The sequence below is a fragment of the Nannobrachium achirus genome (assembly GCF_963921795.1).
Source record: "Nannobrachium achirus genome assembly, chromosome: 14".
Lineage (NCBI taxonomy): Eukaryota > Metazoa > Chordata > Actinopteri > Myctophiformes > Myctophidae > Nannobrachium > Nannobrachium achirus.
The window spans coordinates 48209747-48227592 of NC_137821.1; the positions used below are offsets into that span (position 1 = coordinate 48209747).

A 17846-nucleotide genomic window follows, 5' to 3' on the forward strand; every position below is an offset into this window, starting at 1 on the left:
AAAACATGCAGTAATCCTGTTCTCTATAATGCCTCCCCCTGGCCAGCCGGGACGCCTGATGGAGGGGAAAGGAACTGGTGGGAATAACGTGTTCCTTCCACGCGCTACGTCCAAACCGGGGAAATCCCCCCTGCCAGGTGAAAAGAAGCAACTTGGACTCCTCATGCATAGAAGGAAGCATGAGGTCAATCTGTTGTCTCCCCAGGTGTGGCAGAGGGAAAGCAGAGCCCAGGATTACAGCTTAGGCAATTGTCACTGGGTGAAAAATTGCATTACAAAATCGTGGGATCAAAATTATAGTTAAAAAATTAAGATTGTTATTTTGAGAGGGAAAAGCCCCACAATACAAACACATTTTAAAAGTTGTATTTTTATGTTAACGGTAGCCTAACCGCGCTTCTATGCGCTCTATAGAGGCATCTCTATAGTAACGTGATTCCAATCTTGGGTTGTGGGACGCTGCATTGATGATATTTGGTGTTTTTTGTAAGGAACAGGCTCATGATATCAAAAAGGTGTTTCTTTTTAAATGCCCTGCTATAGTCACCCACCAAGCAACCTGGGGTCATCACAGGGATGTGTCCATGGCAAGTCCATGTTTTTCATTATTTAGTGTGCACTTATTTTGTGTAAAATGTGTGATGAAAGCGCTGACTGCACTCTCAAGACCCAATTATTGAAATCCACAGAATAGACTCGGACCATGCTGCAGTGATGCCTGTATTGCCAGTCTCCAGGTTTAGAATAGGTTTAATCCACTAGACCACTACTATACATTTAGTGAGAGTTAGGTTTACCTGTACAGGTAGGCTATGTGTTTCTGATATTATTGATGCTTATACAGCTGGTAGTTCCGATGAAGCAATCTGATAGCATGAGAGCATGACCACACTCAACCACTAACCTGTTGTCACATACTCCTATCAAGAGCATGGTGTTCTTTCATTTCCAGATTAAAGAAGCACTGATCAGACATGGGCTGCCAGCTGACATCAAGATACGGCTGACAAGCTTTACAAAGAAGTGAGCACTGCCCCCTTCTGGTTACATCAGTGGAGCTGAGAGAGTGGAGCTAAATGCCGATTTTACAGCAAATATACTATCTTTACTAAAACATATATATCTTTGGTATTTGGTTACATTGACACATAATATTTTATTTTTAATGTCAGACATATTGAATTGAATAGTAGGGATTACTGGCCTTGTGCAGCCAGATAATCAGTGAAGTCCACCTAAGCCATGAGGGAAATTCAGTCGCCTATAGGCAACGGAACCTAATGATATGTCTGGTGACGTATACATTTAATGAATGGTACTCTAAAACCTAGTGGAAATCATTTAGAAATTAAAACTAAGCAGAACCAATGCAAAGGCTTGATGGTTCTTTACATTGGGATTGGGATGCTGTTGTGCATGTTGGGTCATTAAGCCATAGTGCTATCCACAAGTTTCCAACATCCCATCGTGCATCGGGCAGAAGGTTTGCGGCAGTTCCGGCGTGAGCTTAGTTGTATGTCAGCTGTTCTCCGGATGTGTCACACACACAATTCTACAGTAAAGTACGGAAACAGGTGGATACTATACTAAATGGAACAGATCCTTAATTCGTATGATCAGCAACAAGTACAGGATTAAACCTTATGACACTAATAGTTATGTTAATATGTTTGGTTTAGGTTTTATGTGTTTAACCCTGCAAGACCTGAATTCATTTCTACTTGACTACAACACAATCAGACAGTCTTGTAGGGGTCCTATTAAGAGGACATTTTTATGTTTTTTATTTTTATTTTTAGGTTTAGCCATAAATCATAAATCATGCTGTAATTTAAGTTTGGGGATATTTCTTAACAATAATAACATATGTACATGTTCAAACATTCTAATGATCACCACAAACATTATTACAGGCATTTTACTTATGTTTTTGTGAGGAAAAGTGAGATGTTGTTCGTCCAGACTCTGGACTCCAGAGATCTTGAAGTTGTGTGAATGTCAGCCTCTGTGGGGCCTGGGGGGGTATTCATATGCAAATATCGTGGCCAATAGCATTGCAATACTAAACAATAGGATCCAATGGTGATGTTAAGGTGGAAAAAGAACAGGAAAACAAATTACTTAAACTCTTTTTTTGATAAAATATAAATGTTGCCAAAAAGCTACGCAGGGCTTTGCAGGGTTAATATAATACATTGCATACATGTTACTAATTATCCACTTCTGTAATCATGGGACTATCTTAACATAAACTAAATAAAGTTTGCTTCACTAATACAAGTACTGTTGTTGTTATTGTTGTTGTTGTTGTTGTTGTTGTTATTATTAGTACAGTGTACTGAATTGTTTATATTGCCATACCAAGCTGGACATCCACCGAAGGGAAGGTGCAGGACTGACCATAAATACAGGCATAATTATAGAAGCCTAAGGGATTTATTTTCATCCATGCCTTACCGCTTATCCCTGAGCTCTTTTGCCATTTTGTATCATTTTGAAAAAACATTTTTAATGTTTCCAATAGCTGATCTACAAGCTCAAACATGTTAGATCGGCTATTTGAAGTATTTTAGAATGTTTTTCAAAATTCTAAAAACTAGGGGTATGGCATGGACGAAAATATAGCTCTTTGTTTGTTTTCCTTTCGTAAAGGATGTGTATATTCTGTAATATCTATTGCTGTATTGTCTATAAGTGTATCCTTAGTTAATGGTGTGATGCCCCACACACTAGACATAATCTGGGTGGTTAGGGATGTACCACCTAACTCTCTCCCTGCAGGTGGGCAGGGTGGGGCCTCATTGGCTGCTAGCTTGATGGCCTATGGAGAGCACCTGGGCCCGGTGGGCTAGTCCCAGTTGGGCGGTGTCCCAGTTGGGCGGTGCAGCGATAAGGCGGTGGGGGAGCCTTTCCAACAGACTGTAAAGCAGGCGATCTTCATCCCATTCATGCGTTTATCGTGCGCCACTGCGCCTGGGCATAAATATAACGATTGCATTCACCACGGCTTCGTAACTCGCGCGGCCGGCCCTGGCCCGCGCTTCGCGGGCACTCGCGCCGCTTGCAATGTAGTGGACAATAACTGTGACATATAACCATTGTATTGCTCATCAAATTGTCGGCGAGAAATCAAAGGGGTCTCATAGCTGTACGCTTGCCGCCTAACGCTACACCGCCGCCCAACTGGGACACCGCCCAACTGGGATTTTCCCGGCCCGGTGCCTCCAGTAGGCTATATAAGGCCTCCCCTCTCCAGTCTGCATGAGAGATCCAGAGGAAGCAGATTTGTCCCACCAGCTCTTGCGCTACTCTCCACCATGCCCCTTATGTTGTTATCCTTAGTTCTGTCTGACTTTACTTTTCATGCAACACCTCGCAGCAGTGTTGATTTTGTCGACTAAAACTATGACAAAAAATGTTCGTCAACTACCTTTTTTCATTGACGAAAACTAAATAGAAATAAATAAAAACGAAGCTATGATGACTAAAACTAGGACTAAATATATTGACGATTTTGTCAACAAATAAAAACTAGACAAAAAATAGGGTCTAGTGGAGAAGAGATCTAGTAGAACTAAAAGACAAGTCATGTTATGTTTGGTTGCACTCGGGTGTTGCGCTCTGAATTTAGCAGATCTACAAGCTCACAACGTGTCGCAGCACGATGCGTTGTGAGCTTGTAGATCGGCCATTTTCAGAGTGCAACCGAGTGTGTAAAATCAGCCATTACAACACCATCAAGGCCCGCCAAAGATGTTTTGTCGACAAAATCAACTATACATTTAGTTTAAAATATTATGATATTTAGTCGACTAAAACTAGACTAAAACTTTTTCATTTCAGATGACTAAAATATGACTAAAACTAAATGGCATTTTATTCAAAAGACTGCAGCGAAAACTAAAGCAAACATTTGCTGCCAAAATTAACACTGCCTCGCAGTACACCATGTCTCACACATCCACACCTACATCACTGATCACTGACTCCACACTCCATTGGATCCTTTATCAATGAGTTTATTGACCTCCTGTTTGGTTAATGTTCCAGGCCTTTATTTAATGAATACACTTTGTTATACTTTTTACAACGTCTCCTCTTCCCTTAGTTTGTTGCTGCTCGAGCCAATTGTAACAATGGTGAACCTTAAAGGGATAGTTCACCCCCAAAATGACTTTTTTATTCTTCTATCAATTACACACCGCGCGGAAACTCAATGTATTTTTAACTCATTAAAAGCCTCAGACATTAACGGATTATAATATCCAGAGTGCCTCCCACCCCCCCCCCCATTCACGGCCGTTCTCTTATTTTGTCTTATTTTGAAGGCCACCGGAAGTACTTCCGGTCTGACGTCATCGGATCCTTCGACTGAACCGATCATTGTTTATGTGGAGCCATGCTGGATCGGCTCGTAGCGTTTATACATGTGTTTTATAAGCGAGCATCTGCCTCCATCTTCGCTTCTAAAGTGTAGTTTTGAGATAATGGACATTAAAGATGAGGCGGCCCGTCCACCTCAATGTTATGGGATGACTATTTTGTGCTCCTGGAGACGTGATGATGATGTTACCGCGACGGATTTCATCTCCGGACATCCGTCCATTCTACTCGGTATTGTACTCGCCGTTACAGTAATGTATTACTTTTCGAGCGACATCGCGCGTTCGGCACTATAAGTACTCGAGTACTTTACGCGCGACATCGCGCATTTGGCTTTTAATGAGTTAAAAAAAGTTTTTGTCGCATTCTCAAGTCAATAATTTGATCATCATGGACACAAATAGTCTCCTTCTACAGTAATCTAACTGACGCTACTCCATGCAACCAGCCCAATCCAATCGTATAAATATTCATCTCTCACCCACCCATCAAGCCACCGCCTCACCTCACCCCACTCCCTCCATCCATTCACCCATCAAAAGGAGATCATTAGAAGCTTATTTATAAGACATTTTCACTTTTATTTCCAGACGATGGAGACAGAGCAGCATCTCAGTAGGAATAATACACAGGTACACACGGTTTCAAGCTAGTTAACAACAAATAAACAGAAGTCAGTTCTATTGTAAACTGCATGTATACGTCACAAAGCCACACGTCATTGAAACCCTTTTTTTGTTAGTTGGTTTGGTTTGCTTAAAACGGCCTGGTTTAATTCTCCCATCGCAGTGGCTATAGTTAGTTCACCATAACAACAAACCAGTGTTTCCCAAGCCGTGGTCTGAGGACCTGAAAGTGGGTCATGAGATAATTTGTCCGGGTCACAGAGATCAACTGTAAACTGACAGGAGTAGCATTTTGTTGTTGGTTTTATTTCATTTTTAAATGTGGTCCTGAGATTGTGGTCAGTATAAAACCCGGGTCACAACAATGTAGAATCAGTCCATTCATGTCATTTTGATACATATTGCATTATTACATTTTCAGGATTTTAGGAAGCACACATTAGTGCCACCTGCTGTCAGGTGAAAGCTACATTCATCCAGTATTTTATAATTGAATCCATTCCAGTTTACCAAGGATATATGCAAAAGATGGAGGGAGGGAAGATATATAGAAAAGTGTGTGGGTCTTAATGTTTCTGATCCTGGGGCGGCGGTGGCTCAGGGGTAGAGTGGCCAGATGGTTGTTTTGTTTTTGGGGTTAAAAGAGACAACCCCTCATATCCAGGTGAATCAAAACAAGCACACCGCGCTCCTTAAGTAACATCAAATACACGAAAATCTTTCTCAGAATGAAAAACGGGCAAGTAAAAAAAAAAGAAAAGATATTTGCCACACATCAGCACAACAAAACCATATGTTTATTTATTATTTTTGTTTAGTTTTTAACTTGTAAATACTGGAAAGAACCATGTTTCAGTCCACGGTAGCATTTGGCTCTCTTCCCCTGCTGCCATTTTGCTATTAAGTTAATGAAATGCCACTGCTGTGTAAGTGCAAGCGGTTTCTCCAGCCTTCCATACTAGGCATACCAAACTATGCATGTGTTCAGTCACTTTTGGACATACAAGGTTTCCACCCGACAACGACGAAATATAACTCATGTAATTGGCCCACTGGCTTGTCACTTGTCATGATCTGAAATGGCAAAGTAGCAGCAGCGCTATGGAGAGAGATCTCTCTCAGCGTGCAATGAGGGCCTCTCCAACTCTTTTTCCCGGGCTGAATCAGGGGCCCAGCACGTCCCTAATAACAGAAATACGTATAATGTTGCACCACTTCCCTCAAATGCCACCCTTTCACAAAAGTCTCCCCCCTCCCAAAATAAATGAACAAAATAGGACAAAATTATGACCAAACTCTGACCAAACCTGTCAACATTAAAGATGTTCACCAAGACCTTTCAAACATGCTCTTGTTGTGTTCACGTTAATAAAACAAAACAACAAAAAACTGCAGTAATAACTCTCCCTTGCACACATATATTGTGTTATATAAGCTATATATAAAACACATACATCCCTAAATACAGCTGACACCTGGCCCACAGAACCAGGATCATGGGCCAAAGTTGGTCCCCCAAAATAGAACATGATTAGTTGTCTCCTGTAGGCAGTGGTGGAAAAAGTACTCAAATATTGTACTTAACTCAGTTAGCGCCGGGCGACTTTACGAGCGACTAGTTCACTATGGCGTTTGGTGCCGAGCGACTCGGAGCGACTTTTATATAAAAGCATTGTTTAAGCTTTTAATATGTGTTTATAGACGGAGCGAAATGGTTAGCTTACCTCAGCTAATGTCCACACGTAAACCGTGAAAAAAAAGGATACGATTATGACGTCACCTTTAAACCAGGGCTTCCTGTTGACAACAGGCCTCTGCTAGCGTTAGCCTCAATGCAACCATCCGACCCTCACGTAGCTTCACTAGGTCGGATTTTGATTCTGAAACTTTCTGTGTGGCATCTATATACGTCCCGATGCCCATACCAATGGTGGTTTGAGACGATCAAGCACGAATTGAACAGTATTGAGCTGAAATGGTGACCGGCGGCCCGTCCATGTTAAGTCAATGAGGACCAAGTCAGCGTCTCATCCTGTTATGTGGATTTAAACAGGCTTAACATGGGACCATGTCAGTGTATGGTGTATGGTGGTCTCTAGTGGTCATCTGGTGGTATGGTATGCTGGACGTGCATTCGTTAAGGTGGTCTGGTTAAGGTGGTCTGGGGGGATACAAAATAGCTATTTCCTGGCGTTATAAGCGCACATTCATATTCATATTTTGGAAATCTGGCCCTGTATGAGTTAAGTAAAAGTATCAATACTTCAATGTAAAAGTCCAGAATTCAAAATGTAGGCTACTTGAGTAAAAGTATGAAAGTATTGGTAAAAGTAAAGGGACTCGTTATTTAGAATGTCCCACTTCCAAGTTTTCAAATGTATAACAATCTTTTGCAAATGGCAGATCTACAAGCTCACAATGCGTCGCATCGCGACACATTGTGAGCTTGTAGATCGGCTATTTTCAAATGGCCGACATGTAGGATTTGAAGTGTTTAATGTATAAGTTGTATTAATAATCAATCTACAAAGTAACTAGTAACTAAAGTTGTCAAATAAATGTAGTGGAGTAAAAGTACAATATTTGTATCCGAGATGTAGTGGAGTGGAAGTAAAAGTATTGGAAATTGGAAATACTCAAGTAAAGTACAAATAGCTCAAAATTGTATTTAAGTACAGTACTTAAATACATGTACTTAGTTACTTTCCACCACTGCCTACAGGTGTTTAAATCCCCTCCAAAATAAAAAGGCAACAAATTATCCACTGGCAGATTCTGTTTCTTGGTTGACTGTATCAATGGTTCATAAGTACAGCTAGGGGGCACTATAGACCTACTGGAGCCTTTGGTACCAGGGGTCCTCCACAGCAAAATCTCTAGACTGTTCATTTTAAAGGCATACTGTGTAACTGTCATTTCTGTGTTTCAAAGACATCTGTTAGGAAAAAAGAAAAAAAGAAAACGTTTAGAATATTTAGCCTAGTAAACTGACTCCTCCCATCTTCTGTTCGAATCTGAGGAGGACAGGAGTGTGGTTTACGAGGCTATAGAATATTTGGGAATGCAGTAACAACATTGTCAGAAACAGTACGTATCAATCTTTTTTAAAGGAGCTATGGTCAACTTTTTCTGCTGGCATCTTTTCTAAAAGTACATTCGCTCCCTGAGCCGTGCACCCGAGACTAGTATTGGAACTTGTTTGTTGACGAGTGTCGAGTGCTCCTCTCTTCCTCATCTAAACAAAGTCAGCCACCGGCCACACAACGGCCAAAATGAGTATTGTATCATTATGTTATGCTTTGTGTGGTCATTTGTGAATTGAAACGCATATATTAAGCTTAATCTTTTTTATAAAATATTTTCGACATTATTTTTATTTTAGCGTCCGTTTTTCAAGAAAACGTTGACTATAGCTCCTTTAAATACATTTCAAATACAAAAGCATTTCCTCTTGAGTGTCATTTTGGAGGAGGTTTTGGGGTCAGACACTGGCAAGTCGCGAAGTTACAGTAACTAACTCAAAACAAAAAGGCCAAACAAATATTACAAGCAGTGAAAGGGGTCAGCATATAGAACTGGGTTATTCAAATTAAAACGTGTGTGCGTTTTAGGATACATGCATACCTGACTGGAAATCATTTGACTCTCGTCTAGACGTGTACCCGTAGTACACAAGATGCAACAACTGTATCAAAAAGAACCTCAAACCCGCAGTACACTCGTCGCCCCTTTTTTGGTTAAAATTGTACAAAATACAAACGTTTCTTTTCCAGTGTAAATCAAGGACTCCTCCACTACGTATCCCTTCTATGTTTGAGTCGTCTTCGGCTCAGTGTAAACAAAACATTCTGACATAGAGATACTGTATCTAGAGGGAGCACAATATATATACATCTTTAGGTTAAAAAGAAAAACTGTACAGAATGAAGTTGTCTTCCATGCTCCCAGTCTCTGTTGTTAAAGGACAACTTTGTTTTTTTGCAACAAGGGTTCATATTTTAGATTGTAATTAGAGAAAAGAAAAAGGGAGTGTTAAAATGTTTTCATTTGCTTCGTTCTATTGTTTTATCACGTTTACCGTGCTAAAACGTGGGGCATGCGTACGCATGGGGGCATGCGTACAAGTGGCTAAATATGTATTTTTAGACACAATACGCCAGCAGTTTCTTTATTGCTATTTACAGTAACACTTCTAGCTCCCATAAGTCACATCCAACCATGAAAGGTTGCGTTGTATCTTGGGAATAGGCTTATTCTGTGTAAAATCACTAAAATTACATAGCTATTTAGCCATTTGTACGCATGCCCCCAACCACTGAAATAAGAATCTCTAAAACAATAGAAAGAAGTAAATGAAATCAATTTAACACTTATCTTTTATCTTCTTTAATTACAATCTAAAATATGAACCCTTGTTGTAAAAAACTAAAGTTGTCCTTTAAAGGTGAAGTAATATTTTGTTGTTGTTGAACATCTCTATATGTGTGATTATCAGCGCTATAGAGTGTTTTTCCAGTAACATCTGTCCATGCTCTCCAGTTCTGTTGGAGAAATAAATACGTTTTCAGGAGGCCAATTTTTATCCAATTGGGACAAGGTACAGGATTAACAAGCGGAATTTGAAGTAACAACAAAAACAGGAAAAACAGGAGGCCAAATTTGTGAAAATAGCCGATCTAAGCTCACAATGCCTCGCATCTTCTATTTGAGTCTAATAAAAGAACCCTTGACTTAAAACCACCTTTAAGCCTTGAAGGTCAATTCACTTTGTGGAAAAAACATTCTACAATTGAACCTCTTTGTCATGATGACCAACAGTAGTTTAGAATTTTGCTATCTATTAACGGATAGATCACATACGTGCTGCGTATTAGTATTACTTTCACTTGTAACAAAGTCATATATGTAACACAAAAGTAATTCAACACATTACTTGCCACGTGATGTAACATTGTAACATACAAAATGTTATAATGACAATAATAATAGTTATTTTTCCTATATCCACTGAGATTCAGAGACAACTTCATCTGTTTACATTAAAAACATTGGTTGAGTTTACTCATAGAAACAGACATCCATTGGTTGAGTTTTACACATCAAATAAATAAGAAAAAAGCGTCCCTTCATTGAGGTTTGTGTGTTTAGTAGTGTGTGTGTGTGTGTGTGTGTGTGTGTGTGTGTGTGTGTGTGTGTGTGTGTGTGTGTGTGTGTGTGTGTGCGCGCGCACACGTGTGTGTGTGTGTGTGTGTGTGCGTGTGTGTGCATGTGCGTGTGTGTGTAAGCACAGTTTAGTTACCAGCACCAACAAACTGCACTTCATTGTATCTCCAACTAAATATATATGAGCATACCAAAAGAAATACAATAGAAATAGATATTTTACATGGAATCATTCTAGTCTCAATAACCACAAACGTGGGGCCACCCGGTTAGCTACCGGCACACATACTGTACTGTATCGGCCGGAACATTTGCTGCATCTCATTTCTCTACTTCTCTGTCTCTCTCTGTATTTCCTACTTTAACTATCTCTCTACTTTGACAACATTAGGCCATTTAGGCTTGTAGATCTGCTATTTTTGAAAAAGTCGTGAAAATCTTTGAATATATGTAATTTCAAAGCGAACGTTTGTAACTCAAATATTTGCTTCGGGGGGGGGGGGGGTCCCTGGAACTAAATATTTTGAGATGGGGGTCCGCAGTGCTGTGCGCTTGTATATCTGCTATTTTTGAATAGTTAAAGCATAAAATAACGATACACAATAATGTGTACCCGTTCAAAGTAAAGGCGTAAAAATGTCCCACCAAAAAATACATGTTTATGTTTTGTCTTTCCGTGGTTTGAACGTAAATTGTAGAATATTTGGGTGTGCGTTCATAAGTATGAGAACACACTTGTCCCACCGTCCCCCCCAATAAAATACATTTAAATTTAAAATAAATATAAAAGCCACATGATGTAAACAATCATTAACATATTTAAAGCCACATTCTGGAATTGTTTGGAATTTGTTTTGAAGAAGAGGTTCTTGACCAATTGGACAACTGAAACTGAAGGACTAAAAACAAAAGATACATAACGCTTTTTCATAAATATTATGCATCTATACCGGTATATCTAGAATGTGGTATAAAACGTATTCATCTGCCATATACTCTCTGTAATTATATCAGGGGCTCAATTGATGCATGTAATGTGCAAAAGAGAAATAAAAACCCTAAGTTCCATTCATAGGGCTGACCTTTCATTTGCGTCCTGATTAAGGAGTGGGGCTTTACGTCAGTAACCAAAAACAGTAACAACTTTCAAGTTTCACTTGGTGATTTCTACTGGAATCCCACAGAGATTATAAGTGTCCCAACGATAAAACAAACTAATTTTGTTCTTATATTTTATGGTGTTATCTAGACAACATATTGAAATGTTTTATGTCAGCGGTTCTCAGAGTGAACTGGTTCCAATTTATTTTATCGATGACTCCCCCAATGCAGACTTGAATTCTTGGATATTTTGGGTTTATTTTTTTGTCGCATTCCCAAGCCAACACTTTGAGGAGACTCTTTGTGTCTCCATAGGGAACAAAGCAGGCTCTTTGTGTCTCCATATGGGCTTAGGAATGGAAAAAAAGAAAAGAAAAAAAGAATATCCAAGAATTCATGTCTCCATTGTGTTAATAAATGAAAGTAAAAAAATAAATAAATAAATTGGAGGTGAATTCCCTTAAAATCCCTTAAAAAGGTCTGTAACTCTGAGTGTCTTTAGATTATGGTTTGAGAACCACTGTGATACATGGAACTAATTACTTATCCAAATGATCTTTTTTAAGTTATCTTTCATGTTCACTTTGTTCAGTTTCAGTAGAATCTTCCTTTATGTAATAAAAAAAAAAAAAAAATGAAAATGAACGTGACACAAACAGGAAATTCATCCTAGGCCACACCCCTCAACTTCCTGGCGATATGGGAGAACTTGAGATGAGACGTGAGTTACGGTGACAGTCAGTTCTGTACATTCTTCTGTTCCGGTTGCTTTCACATGAAATATTTGGATGTTTGTGTGTCTTTAAATCTCACCTGCACAAATCAGTAACTAGCTTCTTTGTGTTTTTCTCTCTCTCTCAAACTCACTCACACAAAACACACACACACACACACACACACAAGCACGTACACGCTGGTCAGACATCATAGTCCGGCAGGGCGGAGTAGATGACCCCGCCCACAGAGGGCGGGCTGGAGTGAAGGGGGAGGAGCCAACAGAACACTGAACCTGAGAAAAGAGAGAGAGAGAGAGAGAGAGAGAGAGAGAGAGAGAGAGAGAGAGAGAGAGAGAGAGAGACAGACAGACAGACAGACAGACAGACAGACAGACAGACAGACAGACAGACAGACATTAAAAATTATTGATTTGCTTGATTCAGAAATCATCAATTAATCGATTAACCTTTCATAGATGTTTTTCTTTTGTTGAGTCAAGTCCTAAAAATGCCCGACCGCTAATAGGGGTGCAATAATTAAATAATAATTCTTTGTTACACTATTTTAGCATGATACCATTTTTACATTTATATTCCCATATACACAATAACCAATGATTATTTGATTAATCTAAAAGGGTAGAATAATCGTTAAGAAAAGAATCTTAAGTTAGGCCCAATCACTAACACACACATGCACATGTGCGCACGCACACACACACACACACACGCACACACACAAGAGCCCCCACCTCGTCCGAACACCTCTCTCAGCAGGGCGATCTTGGGCTTGCGTTTGTGTGGGGGGCCGTGGTGGGGGTTGGGCAGCGGGGGGGAGGAGGAGGAGGGGGGAGGAGAGGAAGACCCTCGGTCCTTCATCAACCTGTTCTTCATCTGCTCTATGGGGGTCTCGTCTGTCACTATGGACACCAGCTGGAGAGAGAGAGAGAGAGAGAGAGAGAGAGAGAGAGAGAGAGAGAGAGAGAGAGAGAGAGAGAGAGAGAGAGAGAGAGACATTTCTTACACTAGTACAAGGTCAACTAAAAGCATACGCCCAAGAAAGCCTATGGCAATTGTTTCAATTGAGATCTCTTTTTTTTTCCCTCCAACTCATAACATTGAATGATGGCAGAACAGGTGTGTATCGTCACAACTCATTTATTTATCAGCAGAGTGGATGAGTGTTGCCATTAAGTGACATTGTTAACATAAGTTACAAAGTAAAATTACAAAGTAAAACAATCCCGTCTCATTAGTTAAGAGGAGAATCAGATCAGATGAACGTAAACAGGAAATCGCGCTACGATCAAGCCCAAAAAAGGGCTTCCGGTCGGAAGTAGGGGGCGTGGCCAGGCATGTTGTCTATAGACACCAGCTAAACAAAAGAAAAGGTCATGGAGCCTATACTCAATGAGTCATTCTCAATGGATAAAGCATGCTAACACTAATGTGTAGTTCCCTTGTGCCACCTAGTGGTTAGTGTCAGGTTCTAACTGTCATCTGCGGGGGCTCCTCACTGGCAGGCGAGTCAGTAGGTGTGTGTGTGTGTGTGTGTGTGTGTGTGTGTGTGTGTGTGTGTGTGTGTGTGTGTGTGTGTGTGTGTGTGTGTGTGTGTGTGTGTGTGTGTGTGTGTGTGTGTGTTCGCGTGCGTGCGTGCGTGCGTGCGTGCGTGTACCTGGTCGTAGAAAATGACCATGACAAACACCCCAAACAGAACCGACTCCACCAGCAGTATGATGTAGTGAGCACTGGGAGCGAGAGAGAGAGAGAGAGAGAGAGAGAGAGAGAGACACACACACACACACACACACACACACACATAGGGGGAAAGAGAGAATTAAATCTCTTCTGCATTGTTTCTTTGCAATTATTACAATTCAACTACATTTTTTAATCAAACATCATATCCTAAACACAGATTTCAGCTCAGCAATCCTGTTATCAAAACATTATGGAACTTCTCGATCACTGTCTTAAACCCTATAATTATACTTTGTTGTTCAGGGATCCCCAGGGCTCTATACTAGGCCAGCTCTTTGCGTCATATTGCCGAAAGTAACCGGCCTAAGCTGTAATCCTGGGCTCTGCTCTCCCTCTGCCAACCTGGGGAGAGCCCCGAACTGAGCTCATACTTCCTTCAGTGCATGAGGAGCGAGCGGGCCTCTTCTTATCACCTGACAGGGGGGAGCTTCCCCGGTTGGACGTAGCGCGTGGAACACGTTATTCCAACGTTCCATTCCCCTTCCTCAGGCGCCCCAGCTGGCCAGGGGAAGGCATTATAGAGACCAGGATTACTGCATGTTTTTTGTGAGGGTACCTATACCTAGGAGACACAGGGAGAACATGCAAACTCCACACAGAAAGGCCCTCTCGCCGATTCAATAGTTTGACAGTGTTTCAGTGGTTCCTTGTGTCCATGCCAGAGGTTTCAGCAGTTCAGTTCAGTCTCTCTCCATCCTACTCACACATATCAGGTCAGTCTCTCCTCATCCTACTCATATCACACTATCATTCAGTCTCTCTTCATCCTACTCACACTATCAGTTCAGTCTCTCTCCATGCTACTCACACTATAAGTTCAGTCTCTCTCCATGCTACTCACACTATCAGGTCAGTCTCTCTTCATCCTACTCACACTATCAGGTCAGTCTCTCCTCATCCTACTCACACTATCAGGTGTTTGCTGGGCGTCTCTTCTCCTTCTTTCTCTGCATCTCCCTCTCGCTCGTTTCGTATCCTCCAAACCCACGCAGTCACCACCAGTATCATGGAGTACAGGCTGGCCATGCCTAGAGAGAGAGATGGGGCAGAGAAACAGACAGAGAGAGACAGAGGATCAGAGAGACAGACAGAGACAGATGCAGGAGTTATCAGTTCAGAGTCATTTTGCCCAGTCCCACACCAATGGTTCGCGATGCAACTAAACCAACTAACTAACCATTGCAATACGTTGCAGAGAGAAATTGCAGCAGTCTAAATTGCCTTGTTGCAGGTTTCTCTGGCATGGTTTTGAGAGTTGCATTAATGGACCGTTGGTGTGGGCTGGCCTAGGGCTTTGCTCAGGCAAGCGATCAGATCCGATTTATTCAGACATCGTCGACCTACAGTTTCTGCATTGGTTACTGGGGTACGACATAACGACATTATGAATAATAAGACCTTAACGAAGACCTGAGAGGTCAACATGCGTCTGCCAGGCTGGTCGTATTGTTCAATGAAATAAATACACACAGGTTTTTATTAACTTATTAAGACAGAGCTCGTCTTGGTGTTTATAATCCTTCATTGTCTGACAACAGGAGGATTCATAATCAAACAGGACTTCTTGAAGAAGTAGTAGTAGTATAGTAGTGGAAGTATGAACAGTAGTGAAGCAGGCTATGAATGTGAACTCACCAGTGTAGAAGAGAAACTGGATGAAGTACTTCTGGTTCAGCTCTCCAACACAGTTGTTGATCCTGGAAGCGAGACACAAGACACAACCCCATCATGCTAACTATAGGCCGATATACACTCATGCTCATGCACACACCATTCATGCACAAAATAACAACAACACACGCAGGCAGGCACGCACACACACAACTGTAAGAGAATGTCTTTTGGCTGTTATGGTAGAGTAGAGTAGAGTAACCCTAACCCGAGTACAATTTAGACATCCTATCTGTGTCGCGTCTTTTTTCCCCTATTCTGAATATTCTATTCTTCCCATAGACTTTTTTTAATATCATGCCAAATAAGAACTTTGTCAAAAAAATAAAGAATTGATCCCGGTTTGACTCGTATGGATATGAAGCATCAACTGACGTCTGGAAAACGCTGCGTTAATCTTTTGTCAGAGACAGACCGTATCAAATATGAGTGACTGAGTGAATATCGCCAGGAAAGTTGGTTTATGTTTAGACCACAATGCTTATATGAGACGGTTTTAAAAGACCACTTCACCTCTGGGACAACCAGATCTTATTGTATTGTTGTTTGGGACACGATCAACACAATCCTAAGTTATTTCATATGATGCAAAACTCATCATATGGCCAGTTGTAGCATGCTGAAATACTAAAATATCTAAAAACACAGATTGAACACGTAAAAATAACTCAGGATTGTGTTGATCGTGTCCCAAACAACAATAAAATAAGATCTGGTTGTCCCAGAGGTGAAGTGGTCCTTTAAGGAGGAGAATAGAACAGACTATTCAGATTCAGATTTCTTTATTAACCATTGTGTAATACACAATTTGCTTTGGCATACTACATTTTTGACTACGTGTTGCGTTCTGTCGGTGTTTTTGTGAAAAAATTGATTTGAATGCAAAAATGTAGTATGCCAAAGCAAATTCCTATGTGTATTACACAATGGTTAATAAAGAAATCTGAATCTGAATCTGAATTTTTGCATTCAAATCAATTTTTTCACATATAACATAAACAAAAACAGACAAACACAAAAACACCGACAGAACGCAACACGTAGTCACCACAGCAGCCATGGCTATCGCTATTCTATAGTCCTACCAGGGACAGTGGTGGTCCATGCGTCGGATGCACCTCTGACAGACCCGGCAGTGGTGGGCTCTGGGGGGTCTGTAGGTCTCACAGCGGCTGCACACCGTCCAGCCCTCACAGCCCTGAAGGACACAACCATTACAACGTTTAAGAGGATGATTCATTGTCACACAAACAATTAACAATTTAACTAAAAGACCAAAGACACAATATGACGGAAGTTGTTGTTTACACTAGATCAGGTTTCCCCAATTCGTTTTCCCCAAGGGCCGAATTATGTCTAGGGTACCAAGCCGAGGGCCACAACAGTGCAGGGGGCGACGGTGGAGTTCCTGCTACCCCAGCGACAGTTCAGATATCGTTGTTGTCGGGTGAAAATCTTGTATGTACAAAAACCATTCGTTTTGCATTTATCATTTAAAAAATGATAGTGAAAACAGCCGATCTACAAGCACACAACGCCTCGCACCGCAAGGCGTTGTGTGCTTGTAGATCTGCTGTTTTCACTACTTTTGTGCGACGGCCTTGTATGATGAAGCAGGGCTTTACTTTGCGAAAGAACATACAAATTTGGAGATACGAGGTTTCCACCCCTGAAAACGACGATATACTAGTGTTGTTGCTGCTCTTATACCACCATTATTACTGGGGTTGGTGGGGGCCAGACAGTAGCCCCCCGCGGGCTGCAAATGGCCCGTGGGCCGCCTATTGGGGAACCCTGCACTGGATGGTCTTTGACAATCTATGAGTCATTTCTTTCCGAGACTCTCAGAACTCTCACCCATGCAGGGGATACATACATTTAGGCTGTCGAATGTGTCGATCACAATTATCTTTGAAATAATCACAATATTTTATTTTTTTAATATAGCTGCTCTACAAGTTCCAATGATATGCACAAACAATTGCATAACGGAGAACATGGCTGTTAAATTAAGGACGGGAACACATTTTTGTGCTTTTACCCCTCATGCCGGGAACATATTTTTGTATAGTGTAGTACAGTGCATACAGAAAATAAATTTAAAAAAATGTTGTTGTAATTTTTGAATAATATTTGAGGTTTTTCAGAAAACTTAGGTCAAGCTTTGAAGGCGAATCAGAATCAGCCTCAGGCCTAATTGGGTTAAGGTTTAGAAAATAAATTCTCTTTCCTTCCCCTAGAAACTGTGTTTCAGTACGGCTTCATCGCTGACGCCATAACGCAGCGCCACAAAACCCAATATTCCACAATAACCTAATTTTAAAAGTTAAAACCCCCAACGGCTCAGCCATGGGCTTGGGCTCGTAAATAGTGATTATTTCATAAATACGGTCATTATTCCATGAATACAGTCATAAACACACCC

General features: G+C 40.9%; 1 protein-coding gene across 1 annotated transcript in view; it reads right to left on the bottom strand.

Annotated features, from left to right (window-relative positions):
• Nucleotides 1-12190: 12190 nt before the first annotated feature.
• LOC308298409 (palmitoyltransferase ZDHHC3) overlaps nt 12191-17846 on the bottom strand; it is a gene marked incomplete at both ends in the record, with an annotated part of 8761 nt that continues 3105 nt past the window's right edge. The window contains 6 exons of the mRNA XM_080742001.1: nt 12191-12282; nt 12742-12922; nt 13665-13737; nt 14658-14778; nt 15386-15447; nt 16507-16619. Of these exons, the coding sequence (XP_080598127.1) occupies nt 12191-12282; nt 12742-12922; nt 13665-13737; nt 14658-14778; nt 15386-15447; nt 16507-16619 (642 nt within the window). The remainder of the gene's footprint in view (nt 12283-12741; nt 12923-13664; nt 13738-14657; nt 14779-15385; nt 15448-16506; nt 16620-17846) is intronic.